This window comes from Apteryx rowi, unplaced genomic scaffold (genome assembly GCF_003343035.1).
Source record: "Apteryx rowi isolate R43461 unplaced genomic scaffold, aptRow1 scaffold_7, whole genome shotgun sequence".
Classification (NCBI taxonomy): Eukaryota; Metazoa; Chordata; class Aves; order Apterygiformes; family Apterygidae; genus Apteryx; species Apteryx rowi.
The window spans coordinates 1,476,637-1,496,707 of NW_020450982.1; the positions used below are offsets into that span (position 1 = coordinate 1,476,637).

The 20,071-nt window shown below is 35.8% G+C and overlaps 1 protein-coding gene across 8 annotated transcripts in view; it reads left to right on the forward strand.

Annotated features, from left to right (window-relative positions):
• The window catches only part of EPS15 (epidermal growth factor receptor pathway substrate 15), a 54,066-nt gene extending 35,082 nt beyond the window's left edge, over positions 1-18,984 (forward strand). For 4 of the 8 annotated variants that reach the window (XM_026086613.1, XM_026086614.1, XM_026086617.1 and 1 more), the window contains 13 exons: positions 760-921; positions 1,543-1,740; positions 3,386-3,583; positions 4,165-4,242; positions 4,604-4,694; positions 6,131-6,166; positions 7,035-7,171; positions 9,492-9,561; positions 10,865-10,944; positions 11,502-11,664; positions 14,468-14,646; positions 15,210-15,260; positions 16,575-18,984. In XM_026086613.1, coding sequence (XP_025942398.1) covers positions 760-921; positions 1,543-1,740; positions 3,386-3,583; positions 4,165-4,242; positions 4,604-4,694; positions 6,131-6,166; positions 7,035-7,171; positions 9,492-9,561; positions 10,865-10,944; positions 11,502-11,664; positions 14,468-14,646; positions 15,210-15,260; positions 16,575-16,721 — 1,590 coding nt within the window. In that variant the 3' untranslated portion in view covers positions 16,722-18,984. The remainder of the gene's footprint in view (positions 1-759; positions 922-1,542; positions 1,741-3,385; positions 3,584-4,164; positions 4,243-4,603; positions 4,695-6,130; positions 6,167-7,034; positions 7,172-9,491; positions 9,562-10,864; positions 10,945-11,501; positions 11,665-14,467; positions 14,647-15,209; positions 15,261-16,574) is intronic. The other 4 variants (XM_026086619.1, XM_026086616.1, XM_026086618.1 and 1 more) reach the window with 4 other exon arrangements.
• The last annotated feature ends 1,087 nt before the right edge of the window (positions 18,985-20,071 follow it).

The following is a 20,071-nucleotide window of genomic DNA, read 5'->3' on the forward strand; positions in this document are numbered from 1 at the left end:
TAGTTTTATCTCTGCAGTTTGTTAAAGTATAACCATTGCTGTTGCTCAGAAATGAACTAATTACCATATGATGCCACTTATGTACTTAAAATACATGATACCTAGTTGTTGCTGTTTCATAAGTTAAAAGATGTCATATTTTCATGGATGGAATGTGAATTTCTTTTCAGTACGTTCCTTGAAAATAAGTTCTTGGATAACTTGCACAAAATCAGAGGCAGGGAGGCTGTAGAAAGGGGTGCAATTTGGGGTGATAATGTACACATTTTATTCTTTACTATTCTGCTACAGTAAGCTTGTATCTTTGGATATGTATTTTGTGGGGGAAAGGAGCACAATAAAAGATTTCTATTATTATCAAGGAACTCAGTAAATTAGTATATTAACATATTGCTAAAACATAGGAGAAAGATGATGTAGCAGCATGAACAAGGAAGATTTCTAAATTTAAAATGGAAACCTGACCCACTTTATGGGTGAAACATTTAATCTGTTTGTATAATCTTCAATATTCCAGTGAGATTCTTCTTAATAAAGAAAAAGCAAATAGCCTGTGTATTTATGTCTCAGAATACAAACTTTAAAATACTTGCTTTTCTGATGTGTTATAAATTTTAGTCTTTGAAAGATGTGTTCTTACTCTGTTGAAATCTGAGGTATTGATACTGCAATTCATACTACAGAATTACTGCAGAATTCAGTGGTCTAAAGAGGGAGAGGAAAAAACACCAAACCCAAAGTAAATCTGTTTTATTACAGGATCTACAAGATGAAGTGAAACGGGAGAGCAGTAATCTGCAAAAGCTGCAAACTCAGAAACAGGAAGCGCAGGAAATCCTTAATGATCTTGATGAGCAGAAGGCTAAGCTGGAAGAGCAACTTAATGATATCAGGCAGAAGTGTGCAGAGGAGGCCCATTTGGTAAGACCTAGTGGCTCAGACCCATGGCAAAATAAATGCCATGGTTTGAAGAAGGTAATCTTGCAGTGTCTTACAGCTGCGGAAAGAGAAAAAACTTTAAAGAATATATCATGAATTTCTGAATTTTGTGACCAGCAGAGATTAAGTCACTCACTTCAGTGACTTCCTAATTTAGTACTGGTGTGCCAATAATATAGTGAGAACCATAAGGTTGTGTGCAAGCTATAGATGTAATTAGAAGCACTTGTGAGACTGATTTTTTTTTTTTTTTTTCTGCCAGTTTTCCCCCCAAAAAATCATCTTAGGGTCATACAGATTTCTTTTTTTTTTGTTTCCCCAAAATATAAATTACAATATTTCTTTGTGGTATAAAATGACACTTCCAATATTAGAAATATCCATGTTGGTTAGGAAAAAAAAATTGGAATACCATGATCTCGTTGATGCCAATAGGGAGTTAACCTTTTGTTCAGGTATGGTCTATAATGTCCATGTTAGCTGTGAGGTTTTTGTTTTCTTTAGCTATTTTTCATTGCCTTTTATGGTCATAAATAATAGTTTTTGCTGAATGTGTTGTGTGTTTTCTGAGATTTGGCTTTGAAATACTTGCTCGTGCTTCAGATTGCCGTGCTGAAGGGTGAAATAACAAGCCAGGAATCAAAGATTTCAGCATACGAAGATGAACTAACCAAAGCTCAAGAGGAGCTGAGTCGCCTGCAGCAAGAAACTGCAGAGCTTGAGCATTGCATAGAGTCTGGGAAAGCACAGCTGGGACCTCTTCAGCAACATCTGCAGGATTCACAACAGGAAATCAATTCAGTAAGGCAATCTGAAAAACAAACATTTTAGTTGACAACTTTTCGTGTGTGGGGGGGGTGGGTTGATCGTTTTTAAGGGGAAGCGTTACCTTTTCTTTACTGTTGTTTGCTCATGTCTTTCAGTTGCTTTCACAAATGTATCTTGTGCTAATGGTTGTTAAGATTTTTAGAGGCTGACTCAAGTCACAAGATGATACTTCGTTATATTTCTCCAAGTTCTGATAATAAAAATGGATTAATTAGCTCCTATATGCAATAAGTGATGCATTAACTTGCACAGCCTTTCCTCACCACTTTTTCTTACTCTGGCTTGCCAGCTGTCTTCTAATATATTAGCCAGAGTCTTTATTTTCATTATCAACTTTTTTTCCTTTAATGCCGTTCTATTAATTTTGAACCCTAGAAATGGTTGATTTTTTTGGGTCGGTCATTTCATAAACTTCATGTCTGTAATTTGCTAACAAAGTTTTTCCTTAAAACTTCTACTGTTCATGAGAGAACACTGTTTTTTCCTGTTGAAAAGATTTATAACATAGTCATAATTTTAAAATTTGACTCTGTATGAGATGTAGAGACTGAGAAACAAATGGATTTTCCACTTTGTCATCAGAGGTAGAAAAAATTGTGCTGTTTCAATATTTCTGCATATTAGCAAGAGGTGCTTGAGATGAACAGATTTGAGGCAGGTATTATAAGTGATTGGTTATACTTGGCTGTACCAAAAACCTTTTTTAGCTCTTTGGAAGAGTTTTATATTGTTACTCTTGATTTTATTGCTCTTGGCTCACGAATACGCTCAACAATAGGTACTTAGGTGCTTTAGGTGGGATTATCTAATGGCTGATCTGAGGTCAGTACATTTGAAAGATACCAGGTGTTTTCTTTGCTGCTACCTGATTTCTGTATGATATGGGCAAAGCAGTGAAAGCCCCTTTTATTTAGTTTCAAGGGGATTTGGGTTCTCAACCTCTAGGTGACTAACTTAGAAATCAGTGAGATTTAGACACCTAAATATCTTCATCTGAACCATGTCGCCTCTTCTGCATAATCTGCTAAATCCAATAGTTCCTTCATAACTCGCTGCATGGTTGTAAATGTAAATGTTTGCTGCAAGGCCCTGTTTAGGCGCGTTGGTGAAGTAAGAACGTGGGGATGTAGCTGTCCGCTTAGGAAGATACGCTGTGGATTTTGTAGAAAAATCATGTGGGAGAAGATAATGAACTTGTAATTTTCCTTCTTGGAAGATGAGAATTCTGATAAAACAGCCTTTTTAATTTTCAGAGTTTAAAGCAATTGTAATCCCATAATTGCAAAAATCTAGGAAAAAAAGCTTTGCAACTCTCCTTATGATTTTGAGTGGAAACAAAGCAACAGGTTTTGATGTCACTGATGATGGTCCGTTTCCTTGGCACTAAGAAAGTTCTCAGAGCTCTCCTTCAACCACATTAAATCTCTCCTAAGTCAGATTTGTGCTCATCTCTCAAATTTATCCTTTGATTTGAAAGAACACAGTTTTGTTGTTATTTTGTTTTGGAAAATAACTACTTCATATTTTTACCTTTCTCTTTACATTTGAGAGGAGGTGGTCATATATTAGCTACTGAGCGCTGCCATACTAATAGGTATACATTTATTTCTGTTTACAGGTGCAAACAAAACTTCTTGAGCTGAAAGAGTTGGAAAATAACCAATTTAGTTGGCACTCCCAGCCACATAATATACTCGTTAATGGAACTGCAGATCATTCTAGTCTTAGCAACAGCAGCAGTGAAACTGCTAACCTTAATGAGAATGCTGAAAGGGAAAGTTTAGCAGAAGATGAACAAATAAACAATACGTCTCCAGTGAGTAAAGTGTTTTGCCTGCTTGATCATGATGTAATGCAGCTGTGAAGTTGGAATATGTTAAAAGTGGATCAAGACTGATTGTTTTGTTTTTAAACACTTGCACAAGTGGTGTTACTCTGAGGAACTATGTTGCATTGATCTGAAAGTTGATGATCTGGAGAAGAGGCAAATTTCATTTGGATGGAAAGTGGTAACAGGGCCTTTTGCTTTGGAAACAAATGCATAAATTTTTTTTTGAGTTCAATAGTGGAACTGATGTTAAGGAGAGCAGCTGTCTCCAGTCAATGCAAGAAGAACAGAATGCGGAATAATATGGAAAATCTGTCCTGCTTAATGAATGTCCTTCCTTATGGCCAAGTAGATTCTTGATTTTTTTTTTTCCTATTTTTTTTCCCCCCTTAATAGTTTCATGGGATTCATGGAATATTTCAGTATGTTCTATAATAATTATGAATCTCTTGAGGTAGAATATCCTTTAGTATTATTTTTAACTCTTTGATATGAAGAATGGCATACATAGCAGATAGTGGGGTTTTTTGTTTGTTAATATATGCAGAATTGCTTTTATCCTTATGTAGATAAGAAATAGCCCTGAAACAATAGAAGCTGTTGTGGAAGAAGAGAAAGAGACCCCAGCTGCAGCTGTTACAAAAAAAGTGAGTTTGTTCAGATTTGATGGAGGGAAAACTTAAACTAAAATCATTGTTAAATTGTTTCAGGTTTACATCTTGTCAGTTACTTACATGATAGTCATAGACTAGCATAGAAATCAAATTATCATTTTCTTACTGTTCTTAATTGGAGTATGATGTCATGAAAACACTTTGTCTCATATAGCAGATTGCTGTTGAGAAATATTTTGGATGCTCATTGCTGAATTATATAGAATTCCAGTTGTTTGTCTGTTAACAGTTAATAGTTTCTCAGAGCTAAAAAGAAAGACATGAGATACATGTTTTCCCTCCTCTGCGTCTTAAAAATTTCATACTTCTCTGTTGCTACTTTCACATTACCCAGGAAGATCCATTCGATGCTGAATCTCATCCGTTACCTGATCTAGTTTCTGAAGCCAGCTTAGACTTCTTCCAATCTGACCCTTTTGTTGGCAGTAAGTAAATTTTTCTAAGTATGGATTTGCAGAAAGATGTTTTGTCTGAACATATATATGTCAGACTAATCTACACCTTGGAACTGGTCTTTTCAGAGTAAATGTGAAGGTGTTTGAGTGACAGGAGTGTGGAGCCAATAGCCTCACAAAACCAGAAATGAGGGTCCCAGGGTGTTTTCTCCTTCCTTCATCTGCACTTCCGTATTAGCTGTGAGCTCCGCACTTTCCCTGCACTGCACTTCCCGAGTATTCCCCCACCCCGCCCCGCAGTTGCATTTGCTATCCAAGGTGCAGGCATACTTGTGATGCATTTCATGGCACTCATCTAACTTACAGCGCAGATTGCAAACAGCTCAACTGAGGGTTCAGTGAGCTGTGATGTGGGGAGGGTGTGGGTGGTTGAGAATGAATGGCTGTGGCCTATTTACGGTGACTTTGGCACTCAGAAAAAGGTATGTGGAACTGCACCATCTGTTCATCTTGTGCAAGCGCTGTGCTTTATTTTAAGAACTCAGCACTTACGAATGCTGTTGCTCTGACTTTGTCGGAAGGAGTGGTCTGCATGGAGACAGTTGGAGTGTGGGAGAAGAGGAGTTAATTTGGATTAACTGCTAGAGCAGATGTTTTAAGCCACATTAATATGCCTTGACATACTTTCAGAATCAAGATGGTCTAATTAGTTTAGCTCAGATTGCTTCAGAAGGAAAATAAACTAAATTTACTTAGGATGACTTGGCTTCTGAATGTGTGTCAGTGTGCAGGTTTAATACTTATAAATAAATTAAACTGTAATTTAAAACACTTTTAGCTTGAATGCCTCCTTGCAGATTTTGTTTGATTATGGGTTTATATTGATGTGGTCCTACTTAGAGTGACACAGCCTTTCAGAGGAGAAAGGTATGTCTGTTAGTAGTCAGTCTTTGGGCTTTGTGTCCTGTATGTTCAGGGGTAGGTGCTTATAGCTAAGAGATAACATGTCCATGTGGCATTAGGGAGTATGGCTGATGCAACTGGGATAATGTTGCCAGTACAGGAATGAACACTTAAAATTAGGAGCTACCATCCATGGTGCCTGTGAGAATTATCAGATCTGGGACTAAGCTTCAGTCGGTGGTTAGCCTGGGTTACTGTGGTGGTAAATACTGCACAACGTGGGTGTTCACTTGCGATAGCTACACAGATGCATCTTTGAAATGGCTGCTTTAGTGTGTACTTTTTCGTGGTAATAAGCTACTTGATGAATATTTGTTTTGTCTAACACCAGGTCTTGTAGTTCTGCTGAAATTAGTGAAGCTACTCCTCTGAGTGAGAGTTGCTAAATTCTAGTTGTAGAAATGAGTTTATCTTAAGATACTTCACCTTAATATATGTTTTATGGTTTAAAAAAAAAAAAACTACAGGTTGTTTTTTTCTTTTTCTTTTTTTCTTTTCAACAGGTGATCCCTTCAAAGAYGACCCTTTTGGGAAAATTGGTAAGTAACTATTTAACTTTTAATATGTCTGTTTTTGTAGAGGATTTGTAGTACAGTATATGGGAAAAGCGTGTCACCACTTTCAGTGTGAAAAAGATGGAAATAACCTGAAAATTGCCTTAGGATGGAAAAACAGTAGTGGCAGTTGGCTACTTGTATTAAACCTCTCCAGAGAAGCACATTCTCTGTGGACTTCTCTTTTGCTGTTGGAAGTATCCTGAGTTGCAATTTAAGTATGTCTGAGGGTGGTGAACAGGAGACCCTAGTCTCTTGCTGCCTATTTTGTATGCAAATAAGTAGGGCTGTACTCTTAAAGGCTCTCAATTTAGCAACTTTCTCTAGCATTAGATATTTTAAAAGGTGGAAAGCCTCAATTTAGTCTGGCTATGTGGGCAATATCACTGTATTATTTCCTTGGTCCTGGATGACCTTACAGCTGGCAAAAGCAAAATGGACTGTAAGAAAGCTGTAGCAAAATAACATTGTGTACCAAGTGCCAAATAAGAAAACACCAGCTGTGTTTGGGGAATTAAGGAGAGGAGGGCRGGAGAGTTTCGAAAAACATTAGCTTTTGTAAAATGGTGCATTTTTAAGGGGGATGTATAAAGAACCTGTGTGTTCAAATGGTTCCAGAACTGAACCACTGTCGCTATCCAGAATTTCCATGATGTGCAGAAAATGTTGGCTTGTCCAGTGTTTTGAATCATGGAATAAAAGTTATTTGTAGGTGATCCTCATACTTCTAAGATGCTTGGTCCTAACTGTCACCTTTCTGCAGTATGAAATAAGCAATATAAAATGTTTTATTTTTAAGATACTAAGCTAAATAAAGCTAGCAGAAATATTAATGAGATGTTTACTTCTTTAGATCCTTTTGGTGGTGATCCTTTCAAAGGCTCAGATCCTTTTGCAGCTGACTCTTTTTTCAAACAATCCTCCACTGATCCTTTTGTGACTGCAGGCACTGATCCATTTAGCACTGCAGGCAACAGCAGTAGTCTCACAGTAAGTTTGATAGCACACTTCTTAATTGCTTATTTTGTCTCAATTATATAGAAGGAATGTTGTGGATTTGGTCATGCTTTGAAATGCTGATCTCAGAAATCATACAGATAACAGGTACCTCTAACTCCCTGTCCCTGTCTTGTTTATTTTTCTGTCCTACTTTCTAGAAATAGTCACAAATGAAATCAAAATAAAAACACTTTTAAATGCTTCAGTGTGGAGCTTCACTGCGCTTCAAATTAGAATGTTTGAATATAGTAAACAACCCTACTGGTAGCTCGTGGAACTTACTAACCACTGAACGAAACCCAAGATTAATCTCACCAGGTTATGTTGAGATACTTGATTTGGCCTCTAAAACTTGTAGAATCAATAAGTATGTTATGTATTTTATTTGAAATCTGATGTGGGGGAGGGTTTTTTCCATGTCTGAAAAGTCAGATTATCCTAGATATGTATGTTGTTTGGGATTTATTATCTTCTTTAAGAGTCACTGAAGCCTAATCATAATTTGTAGATGCTTACTGAGTAGATGTACAGTGAATACCTCTTCCAAGTGTACTTAGGTGCAACTTTTAGCTGCTCATGCTATAACCAAGCAATTATTGATCAGTCTTCAGTGTATAATAAGATAGAGCTGGACATGAAACCTTCTTAGAACTAGGGTTGAATCTGATGAAGACAAGATAATGTTCAGGGCTGATAGATAAACACCTATAATAAGCTTAAATTCTTCATCTTAGAGGTTTGTTTCCATCCTTTTGCCATCTCCTTTCCTCCTAAGTGCTTCTTCTATTCATGTCTCACTTCCAATTATATATTTTTTTATATATGTATGTATGTATATATATGTATGTATGTTTAAAAATGCACATGGATAATTAGGCAAGTTAGGTGGCTGTAGAGAGTGTGCCTGACCAAACCCACAAAAGCTCATTTCACCTAATGTGCTCTCTAGTGTTGTCTTGTCCTTCTGTGATGTCCACATTACGCAAATCTCTAGGTCGTACTCCACACCGCAGCCTACACCTGCCRCCTTAAAAAGGAGTTTTCTACAATCTTCAGTATTTATTCAGCAGACTATCCCTTTCCAAATTACCATTTTCTAATACAGCCGATTCTTGGTAATATTATGGTCTGGTAAGGGAAGTACAGAAGAGTAAACAAATGGGCTGGAGCTGTGGTGTGGGTTACGTGGTCTGCAGCAGTTGTGGTTCTTGAGGTCTGCATTCTGGACTGGAGTTGTGTTATGCATTCATCCTGAATGCTTTACTATATCTTTGTGTGCTGATAGCTTTTTTTTTATGAAGATGGCTCTGATTGTAGAAATCTGAGCCCAGAATGGGTATTAGATATTCTTACACCTTGGATTAGCAGTTACCTCTTTTCCATTCTTTGAAATCATAATTCTGAGGAGGAGTTTCTGTTAGCAGACTCATTAACACTGATAATAGCTACTTCCAAAACTGAAATTTTAGTAAAAAGTGGCAGGTCTCCCTGAACTTGTATTAATTTTTAAAGTAGAAGAAGTTGGAAGATACTCGAAATGATCATGAGAGGATTAAGCTTGCTCAGAGGTGTGAGTGTAATTCATACATCTTAATAATAATAATAATAATAATAATGTGGTACGTAAGATTCTGAGCTTTGAGATTAATTTCAGTTACGTATTTTAGAAAACTACTTCCCTTTAAAACTAAGTAAGCGTGGAAAGGTATCATGTACTTGATTTATTTTGTAAACTATTTAACTGTAAGAGTAGTCTGTTCTTGAGGCCATGCAAGGAAAACTCTTTCCAGGAGTGCATAGTATTGAAATAAGCCTCCTGAACCTGGCAGGAAAATAGGGCTCTTTTCTTATAGAGCTTAGGTGGGAGATAAGTTGATGATTTTTACCATTGTAAAGTGTCATCTATCTTTGTGTAGTCATAATTTATAGCTTTATGAATTATATTCTCTAGAGTCTGGAGCAGAGGACTGCATGTCACAATTCATATTCTTTTTGAGAGGAAAACATTGCTTACCTGCTTATTGTACAGGAATATGAATCATGAATTCTTGGTTGTAGTTCCATGTTTGATGGGGGGAGAAAAATGCGTAATCTTTTATCATAAAATCTTTGATTTTGTTCACATATACAATCAAGAACATGGCATATTTAACTTGACCTTTTTTAGCCACTTGTACTAAACATATTAGCATAAGATTAGTATTTTATTTAAAAAACTCTTATATTGAAATAAATCAGGATTGTATTCTTAGAATGAGGAATCTTTTAAGATGAAAAACAAATTTTCCTCCAAAGGAATTTTTTGTTTTAGACAGAAATACTGAAGAAAAATGACCCATTTGCTCCTGGTGGAACCACTGTTACTACATCAAACGATCTAGGTAAAGGTGGACTGTATACATCAAACGTCTTGGATTTTATTTTTATTTGCTTTTGATTATTTTTATGTTGTTAGGCTTTTGACTGTGAATTCACAGTAGGAGCATTTTAGGGATTACATTGTACTTGATAGGAAAATTCAGACAATGTAAGGGCATAAATTGGGGGGGGGGGCTGGTTTTACAAAACAAAACTGTATCGTTATCCCTAGCGCTTATCACTGAAGGCTGATTTTTGTAAAAATGTTCCTTGCCCTACCTGAAGCTAGTAAAATATCCTGACCTAAGAGTTTGGACAGTTTGAATGGTTCGTACTGCTTCCATTAGGGCTGGTTTTAGGGATTTTTGTGTTACTTTAAATAATATAGCAGATAGCTTTGTATTACATGAGAGGAGATCTGGGACAGATTAACTACTTGATCAGGACTTCTAAGTATTAAAACTTTTGCTGCTTTGCCCTGCTGTGATCCTCTCTCAACTGATGGTTAAAGATGTTTTGGAGAGGAATCTGAAATATTGTAGTTAATAGCTGTTGAGATGAGCACATTGTCGACTATCCTCCCAAGTTAGCCTGGCGAGTGGTAATCCAAAACATGCATCCAAGTGGGATTTCATATTGCAAGCCTGCTCAATTTAACTGCTTAAAAAAAAAAGTTGTTTTCTAGAGACATTGAGTGAGGATGTGCAAAGACTGCACTTCTTTGCTTTGCAGTAGAATAGCAGTTTTTACACATTTTGCACATAATGAAAGGGTACTGTTGATTCAGAGATAATGATATGAAGTAAGGTATTTTATTACACATGAGTGGGCCTACAGTCAGAATAGGGCTGTTGTTCCTATGTATGTATAAAATGCGTGTGTGTGTGTATACATATGTGTGCGTGTGTGTACATAAAATATATAAATATATATTTACACATATATGTGTATATATTTATATACAGACATATATGCGCACATATATGGGCAAAACATACAGAAATCCAGTTATTGGATGTGTTGTTTTTTTGTTTTTTTTTTTAACGTAGGAAATGAGTATCAGTATCAGTTTGTTTAGAATTTCTCCCTGTTCAGGAGAATTATTATTCTAAATCAGTAGTTGGCATTTATAGTTTTTATAAGTAAAAGCTATTTAAGAAGGAACTTATTAAAAGTGCCCATCTTATTAAATATTTCACTTGAATTAGTCTATGTTGCAAAATGTAACACCTGTTTGTTTTTTTTGTGGTATTTTTCAGTGTATATCATTCAGTGACATTTAACTTTTTAAATCCAATTCTGTTTACTTTATTTGCTTCCATTTAGCTACAGACCCCTTTGCATCCCTGTTTGGAAATGAATCCTCCTTTGGAAGCAACTTTGCTGACTTCAGCGTGTTGTCAAAGGTAATTTGAAACTACTGTCACTTGTGGAAAATGCATAAAACTTGGCAGTGACCAGACATTAACAGTCTAGCCTGTTCTCTTTTCCAACAGTTTTACTGTTATAACTTTGCCACTTATAAAAGTTTTTATAATTGCTGAGTTTCTTGAGAAAGAGCTTCTTATAATAAAATGGCATGCGTTTCCACTTTGAATAATGCAATCTTTTTTTGTTCCTTTATAAATATTTTTTCTATATTAAAATATTATCTTGTTTTCAGAATTTGCTAAGTGCACTGGCAAAGTATCACTTTTGCTTGCGTAACTGCACTCAACTTTCACTGCTGTTCACACTAACCATTCAAGGTTTTTAAATGATTTTCGTTAATGTTCATTTTTAGTATCTACTGGAATAGGTGGAACATATGTCCCTTTTTACAAAAAAAGTGGAGGGAGGCAATGTGTTTTCTCTTTTCTTAGTCAAAACTTTTTCCTAAATAAATATTACATTATTGAAAAGAAGGGAAAGTGTTAGCAGAACCGCACTGAAAATGAATGCGCTGCTGTTTTCTTTGTTGAAGACCAACAACGAGGATCCCTTTAGCTCTTCCACATCAGGTTCGGTCAACAACGTGATCATAACTAAAAACTTATTTGAGGAATCACCAGCCAAAAATGAGGATGTCCCTCCTGCATTGCCACCTAAAACGGGAACTCCCACAAGGCCGTGTCCACCGCCACCTGGTAAGAGCTGATCCTGAGATGTCATTAAGAGTTACCTTCTCTTTAATATTGTAATTGGACAGTAATTACGAGGGAATGGTGAGATGTACTGAATTTAGAATGAATGAACAGGATGTAAAACAAGTCTGTTTTGGTACTGGTGACAGTTTCTTGGAAGCTAAATTTGGTGTGGCATTTTAGTATAGTTTGCTTTTGAAAGAGGGAAAGAATTTAGAAAATGGGAGAAGAGTCATTACAAATATCTACAAAAACATAGCACGGCTACAAACTGAAAGGTTATTAATGTGGTACATTGTAAATCTTACAGTAAATTATGCTTGAAGTGAGAATTTAGTGTGTTTTTATTCCTTGCAAAGCCTCTGTTCTTTAATGCTGTCTCTATCTCTGAAGAAATATTAAAACTATTTAGGTTTTTACATGGCTGGAGAAAAAAGAACTCAATTCTGTTAACATGCCTGTCTCAAAGTTTTCAATTAACTTTTTCCAGGTGGCCTTGCCAGAGGCCCCTGGTAGTAAAACTTGCCTGTGTAATAGTAATAACCCCCCCGTTTCCTCTACCCTGTTTTTTGTTTGATGATAACTGAATCCTCTGGTCTGCTCCATGACATGAAATACTGTTTTCCACAAAAGGCCATGACTATCAAGCATATACATATTCTAGTGGTTGCAACAAGCCTATGTAGTTACAACAGCCTCTTAATTTTCAAAGATTTGAAAATATATTACTAATATTCCTTTTTAAGTTTCTGTCCTTCGTTTCATTTTCTTTAGAAACTTTACTGAATCAGTTTTTACTATAATATTATATGAAAGAATCTTGAGGTGTTTTTTGTGAAAACTACAGCATAAAAACTTAAAATTATCTATTCGTGTTTTTTCCCCCAAAGTGTGGGGAACGCAATAGATGAAGGTTTAAAAGCAGCTGCTTAATTTCCAATATTGACTCACGGAAATTTGGCTCTTATTCGTGCCTTGCAGAGATTCATCTCTTATTYGTGCCTTGCAAACAATCGGTTAATACTCTTACATTACAGTTAACATTAAAATGGCTGACGGGGAAGTGATGATAACTTGGTGGTTTGGTAAGGTGTTTCCTTTTATGGAGGTCCTAAAGCAATTTGGGGTTTCCGACTTGATGGTATGGGAGTGGCAGCGAGGTGGGGTAGAGATCCCCTTTTGGAATGCAAGCTTCTAGTGGCAGGACGGCAGCCTTATCGATAGGTGACTAGAAAAAAATAGTCTGTTTACTTGCACATATTAAAAATGATACTGTGGTTATCTTGATAATGACTATGAATATAAGGGTGTCATGTGGATTTTAATGATTGTTTATATTTTTCCACTGATGCAGTGCAGGAAGCTCTTTTTTGTGTTATGTTATGGATTTTATGTRACTGTATATACGCAGTTAGTGGACTACTCTGAAAAATAAAATGTTAAATTGTTTTCCTAATGGAAATCAAAAAATGACATGTTTAAGTGTATTGTTTTTAATGACTTTTGGTCTAGCTCAAAACAAGGAAATGCTTTTTCAAAGAAATGCCCTGAAATCCTACCAAGAGTCTACATTGTACTGGAAAGTGCTCAAAAGAGGGGGTAATTCACTTGCCTCTGACGTGCATTGCCTTTCCAGATAGTGAGAAGCGCTCTGGGGGGGCTTTGGAGAGTGTGTACTTCAGATTCCTACGGTTATTAATCCTTCCCCTGTAGAAATAAATTTCCCTGGATGTCATTTGAAGCTGCTCCTCCTGCATTATTCAAGAAAGTGGAAGGCATGCATTATTAGTCAGTAATAGCACGTTGTCAGTGAGGGAGGGCTGTCCTGGGAAGATGATCTGGGAAGCGTCTAACCAAATTAACATATTCCCTGGGGGTATTCCTAGAAGTCTCTAAATCATTGCTGCATTAGAATCCCTTTGGTTCTATGGAAGATTTTTTTCCCTAACCTGTGACAGTGATGTCCAAAATAATAAGCAAATACTGGTTCAATTCTCCTGTTTTAATCTAAAATGACAACAGAAGCAAGTTTTAAAATACGATCATTGTAAGTACCAAACCACTTGCAGAATACACAAAATCCTCTAGTCAAATTCAAGAAACTGAAATGAAACCTTTTTTTTGTAAGTAATAACATATGGAAAGAACAGTAGGATGAAATTCAGCTCAACTATTTYTGGAAGGATTGAGTTAGTGTCCTCAAAGGTGTTGAAAGCTGACTGGTTAAGCTGGGGAAAAAAGAACAAGATAGGTGGGGGCTTGTGATTCCATGTTATATCTGCAGCTATTTAGGCAAGGATTAACAAAGTAGTTAAACTTGTGATTGCTTGTTACTCCTCCCTTTAAATCTAGAGAAGTTTTAGGTGTTAGCATAGTCAGAGGAGATTTTCGCTGGTGTTTTGAAGACTTAGAAATGCCTCTTTTTCTTTTCACTGACTCAAATTTTGCTAATTTGATCCAAATAAATAAAAAAAGAACCTTAGGGGAATTATCATGGATAATCGATAAGCATAAGAAAAATTACGGTGCTGATAGAACAGGGGCTCATGACTTCTAGAAATTCTCTTTCCAAAATACTGTTATATCAGCACATTAACATGTGTGTTCCTTTTATATGATTATATTTTAAGAAACTAGGGACTGTACCCTCCTTTTTAAATTAGCAACCCCTTCTCTGAAGTCAGTGCAAGTCCACTAGTTTACCAGAAAAGGATGTATTCCAAGTAGATTTTTGTTTTTTGTTTTTTTTATTATGGCATGTTATTACCTGCTATCTTAAATTCATTTTAAATTATTTTAATCTAAGGGAAAAGACCTATCAATCAAATAGACTCTTCAGATTCCTTTAAATCGACCGATCCATTTCAGCCTTTCCCCACCCCAGACATTCCCAAAGAACAAGAAGCAGATCTATTCTGTGATCCATTTGCTCCCACCAGCATCAGTAAAGAGGCTGACCCCAACAATTTTGCAAACTTCAGTACTGTGAGTAAACATTTTTTACATTTGTTTCAGTATAATGACAGCTTTGAATTGTTCACACTGAAGTATTCAGTTTTAATTTAAAATATTAAAACATATCCCATGTACAAAAGAGATATAACTTCCAATTAAAATAGTATTTACATTTAGTTTGCAGCTGAGGCTGTCCTAAAATGAAATACTGCAAAATGTTACAGTTAATGTTTAAGTTGCATTGCTTTTTTTGATTTTTTTTTTTAATGGAGGCCTCCTAGCTTTTAGAAAATAGTACACTTTAAATATTTTATGTTCTAGGGATTATCCATTTTATTGGAATATGCAGCAGATATAAATAATTTACCTATAGCATACACTGCTAATTATCCAATTAAAAGTAAAATGAAAGGTGTGATTTTTAATTTAGCTGTCACTGAACTGTTTGATCATAATTTCAATGTACTGAAATATTCATAAACAGCCTCATAACCGTTTATGTTAACAAAATATAATTCACTGAGTTTTGAATGGCTAGTAAATTCCAGACTTGAATGTGATACAGAAAGTAGCAGGTGTCTCTTTATAACCAGAATCCATTTCATAGAAGTCGTGGTGTCCAAGCGATACAAGCAAATCTGAAGGTTTGTGCATGCCTATATGTTTTTCCTTTTGTGTTTTTGCAAATAGGGATTTTGGAAGGCATCATTTCACTTTCAAGCTTGGTATCTGGTAAATGCAATTTGCATTTACAGTAGCTTGATCAGATGCTTTTATTATTTTTAGTCCTAATAAACTGTGTGCTTGATTGAAGTAAACTGAGGATTGCCAGGCTCTCAAAATTGATTTGCACTGGTTGATGTGTGTTGTAGCATGACACTTCCTGAAATGCTCTTATTGATCACTTTTACTAGATAGAGGGACTGAGAAAGCCAGCATGGAGCTCTTGAGAGAATGTGAAATGCAGAGGAGAAGGCAAAAACTTTCATTATCCTCTGTGAAGGAAAAAGTATTTTTCTCCAGCTTTAGTTACTGAGAATACTCAGTGAGCTGTGGGGAAAAAAAATCAAGTTTCTCTACTTTTATCCCATAAAGTTTTAAGTTTAAAAGAAGTAGCTCAAAGGAGAAACTAGCTGGAGAGTATTATAACAACCATTTCAGACTCTACATTGGGACATTCATGAAGACATAGGCTTCACCCACCTCTTTGCATGCAGAATAAAAACAAAATTTAGCATAACTCTTTGTATTTTAAGATGACTTCCTAACTCTCTCTGTTGCTTATAATCATTATATCAAAGCAATTCAATTCACATTTTGTGTGTGTGTGTGTGTGTGTGTAAAAGCATGCACAGGCAAAAAAATCTATTCTTTCTGTTTTCTTCTTGTATCACATTGACCTTTCTCTATATTACTTCTAGATTTCTACCTGCACAGTTACTTGGTTATTATGCTGCTTCTTGACAGAAGCATTTTTCAGCTGTTCAATTAAGCAGACCCATTCTATAACTAATTTTTGCAGTCACTATCACTTGGAAAAATCATCCATAATGAAAGCAGGGTAAATCAGGATGTGCCACAGAGCCAGACAAGGGTGTGCTTTTGCAGTATATTCTCCTGATTTAGTCACGTTTTCTTCTTATATAGACTGCTTTTTAATCCCAAATAGTTGAATTTAAATCCTAACACTTCAGTAAATTTGGGGGAAACTTAATACAGAATTTTGGAGCGTAGCATATTTCATAATAAATCACGATTAGGATGGCTTAGGTGCCATTCTTAATAGTTAAACTAAGCTAATCATTTAATAGCCTGTTGAACTTAACTGGCAACCAATATTTAAAGACTACAGTATGTCCAATATTCTGAAAAACTGTTATTGTCCCTCAAACCAAGGACTTGGACAGAATTAGTTGTCACTATTATTAATCTGATTATTTTGTCTTTTAAAACTACAGTATTCTACTGAGGAAGACATGATTGAATGGGCTAAGAGGGAAAGTGAGAGAGAAGAGAAAGAAAGACTTGCAAGATTAAAACAGCAAGAGCAAGAAGACTTGGAACTGGCTATTGCACTCAGTAAATCTGAAATATCAGAAGCATGAAGTTTAGAATAAGATTGCGTCTTATGTCAACTGTTTTGTCTCTTTTCCTGAATACTTAACCTATTTAAATGTTAATCAGAAGTTACATATATACAGGAAAATATGAAAGGTTTTAAACTTCTGAAAGTGGTTGAATACTTTTCTTCCATGCTGACTTGTCATTTCCCTAAATTTCATTAACTTTATCAAACAACTAGTATCATACTGCTCTAGTATGTATACTCTTGAGCTTCTTGCCTGTGCTATTTTTATGCTGCAAGCCAAGCACACCAAAGTGTCTTTCTGTTTCACAGAAAGAGAGACTGCAGATCATCTTTGGAATCACTGATTGTCATTCTAATCGTGCATGAAAAGATTTTCGTGAGCATTCGTAACTGCAAATCCTGAAATTCAAAGACAAGAAAATGTTGTCTCAATCAAGTTCCTTCAGAAAGAATGTTGGTGAAAGTAGCACAGTACGGAAGATGAAACCTGCATAGCCATGTTTTTGTATTTGGATTGCTCTTCTATGGCTTTGTTTCCTTTTAGGTGTATTTGGCAGATTTTTAGTTAGAAGAAGAGATGTTAACTGAGAACACCTCGATTTCTGTTTGGATTTTGAACTGTCTAATAAGAATGCTAGGTAGCTTATTCTTATTGAATATCTTTTAAAGAAGTGTGAATGTTTCTGCTAAATTCAATTCTTTGCTTATTTTTATTGTTTGAATAACTGCTTATTTTAGCATTCAAATTCTCTCAAGTTTTCAGCAAAATCAAGTACATTTCCCACCTGTAAGTCAGTTTAAAGTGCAGGTAGTGAGATTGTTGTTTGACTGTAATCGGTCAGCAGCTGGTAATTGAGCAAAAAGTGACAAATAGCAATTATTCTGCCATGGCTGACACTCTCCCATCAAGCAGTTAGTTATTTAAAACCTTTTGTACTTCTAAGGAGATTTTAGTAATGCCAGAGTTGTAGAGTGCTTTATTTTATATGTATGCATATATATTTTTCTCATTAATGAAGGTTCTACTGTTGGACTTGAAATAATAATCTTTGTGGAGTCTAAATGGGAAAGACTGTATCTTACTGAAACCTTTTTTGCTTTTCTTGCATGGTGATAGGTTTTAAGACAGTCAGATATTATGTTTTATAAAGCAACTAAATTGAAGATTCATGTGCGTTTGCTGTTGGCAAGATGACTGTCAAATTGCGAGACCCCACTGCTATTTGAGCCACTTTTGCCTGTGAAATATGCAGCTGAACTGGCAAGTTAGTAAGTTGAATCTGAAATAGGATTGAGAATAGAAAGAAAACATGTAGTCTAATTTTTTTTTACAACAGTTTTTTTCTGTTTGTGTAATTTATTGAATGCCAATTGATAGTTGCACCTTAAAAACTGAATGATGATTTCTTTATGGTCACTGAGTCAAAGTAGGCTTGATAGAATGTTAATGAAAGTAACTTAATGAAAGTAACTTATTGTTCATTTTAAAAGAATTCCAGTCTGGAGAATCAGTTTCATTACAGCAGCTCCAAAAAGAATCATTTTTTGCCCTGTTTAAGAACATTTGGATGGCAGCAGCATAAACATTGAGGATCTTTTTTTCCTTGCACTTTTAACTTGTGATATTTCTGCTGAGGAATTGAAAAGTTTCAGGACCCAAATCTATGGGGGGTGAGGAGTAGGGAAGAACTGGGCCATGCTTTCATATATTTAATCTCTTCATTACCTACCAATGCTGCTGCTGCAAGAGTCTGAGAGTAGTTCTCAGTTTTTCAGGAAAATGGGTAACTTGACTTGGACAGTTTTCTTTTGCACTGGGAAATGAGCATTTAAACACCTGCTCTAAAAAGTAACAAAACTTTTGCAAGTATTATAACTTATCTATACATCTTTGTAATGAGTGTACACTAATCTTGCAAATTGTATGCTTAACTGGATTACATAGTTTCTTATCTTTTGTTAAAAATGTATACTCAGTGGACCAACACAATATTATATGTATATATTATATATATATTCTTCCTTTCCTTTATGGAATTTAAAGTTTTGAGTCGTTTGATGTTACATTTCATGTTACTGACTCTGACTATAATACTTTTCCTCAGACTACCAATAAACCACTGCTGTGAGCTAAATGGCATTACTTATGAAGTTTTAACTGTTTTTTTTTTAACTTGTTCAGGTGGGGTTAGCCTCTATTTATAGACTTCCTTTTTGTTTAAAAATTCTAACAATAGCCTGTAATTATGAAGAAATAAAGTTTAAGTACATAAGTGTAAGCTGTCTGCCTATTTTTTCAAAATGGTGCTGTGAGTTAAAATATCTTGTAATGTAAATGTAAACTGTTCCAATTGCAGTCTGATGGGAGTATGTTAATTTTCAGAGAAACAGAAGTTGCTTGAAGCTTGAGGTTAGCTTTTTAGCTAAAGTGCACATGAAGTCAGTGAGAGCTGTGATTAATTAGGAGTTGTAGCAGCTTCAAAGAAAAATTAGGCTGCTTTTGCCTAAGTACCTTTGCAAAGGTTGCAGAGCCCGAGTGTTTAAATGCTTAGGATTTATCTGTGAAGATACATCTATAAGCATCCCCTCCTGGCTGCTGTCAAACAAGCTAGAGGGCTTGACAGAGCTTTAGTCTGATCCAGAGTATGTATGGTTCTTTCAAATATGTCTGTCACTATAATAGCCAGCTCTCATTTATGCCTAGGCTTAAACTGCTCCATCAGAGGTTTAGGAGTTCAGTGATTGTAAACACCAGGCTTTGATCCTTTGGTTCCAGTAGTGTTAGGTTTTATTATATTCATCTAAATAGACCCAAATCTCTTTGCCAATCATCGTTTAATGAGCCATCAGTTGAATTAGGCATTGTAATAGCTTAATTTTATCAGCTTCACACATGTTCTTGAGGCAATTCCAAACTCCCTGTGCTGGCCCCCTTTTCCTCCACTCCCCACTTCTAGGTTCCCTGCCAAGTTTCCATCTTGGGTGCGCTTTGCCTCTGACTGTGCTGCTTTCAACCCCCTCTCCGCTCCAAGTTTTCTGCTGTTTGACTCTTTATCGTGATGTGCCTAATGTCTAGCAAAGGTATTGGCCACTTGACAGCTACATTTTGAATGTGAGGTACCTGAAGCAACCTAACTAGAAACTGTATCAGAGGAATGTACGGAGGATTAGTGTGTTAAAGATCTACCTTTATATCACTATCAAGTATTGACAAGGGATAAAATGGTAATAAAGGTGCTTAGTGAAAGAACTGGCATGTTGGATTGACTTTAAATGGAGTTCTCTAGAAAACTGTCTTTATCAGTACAGACGACTTCAAGGCAGGAGACTTGATGTGACAGATGCAATGCTAACCCTTCTGCTCAA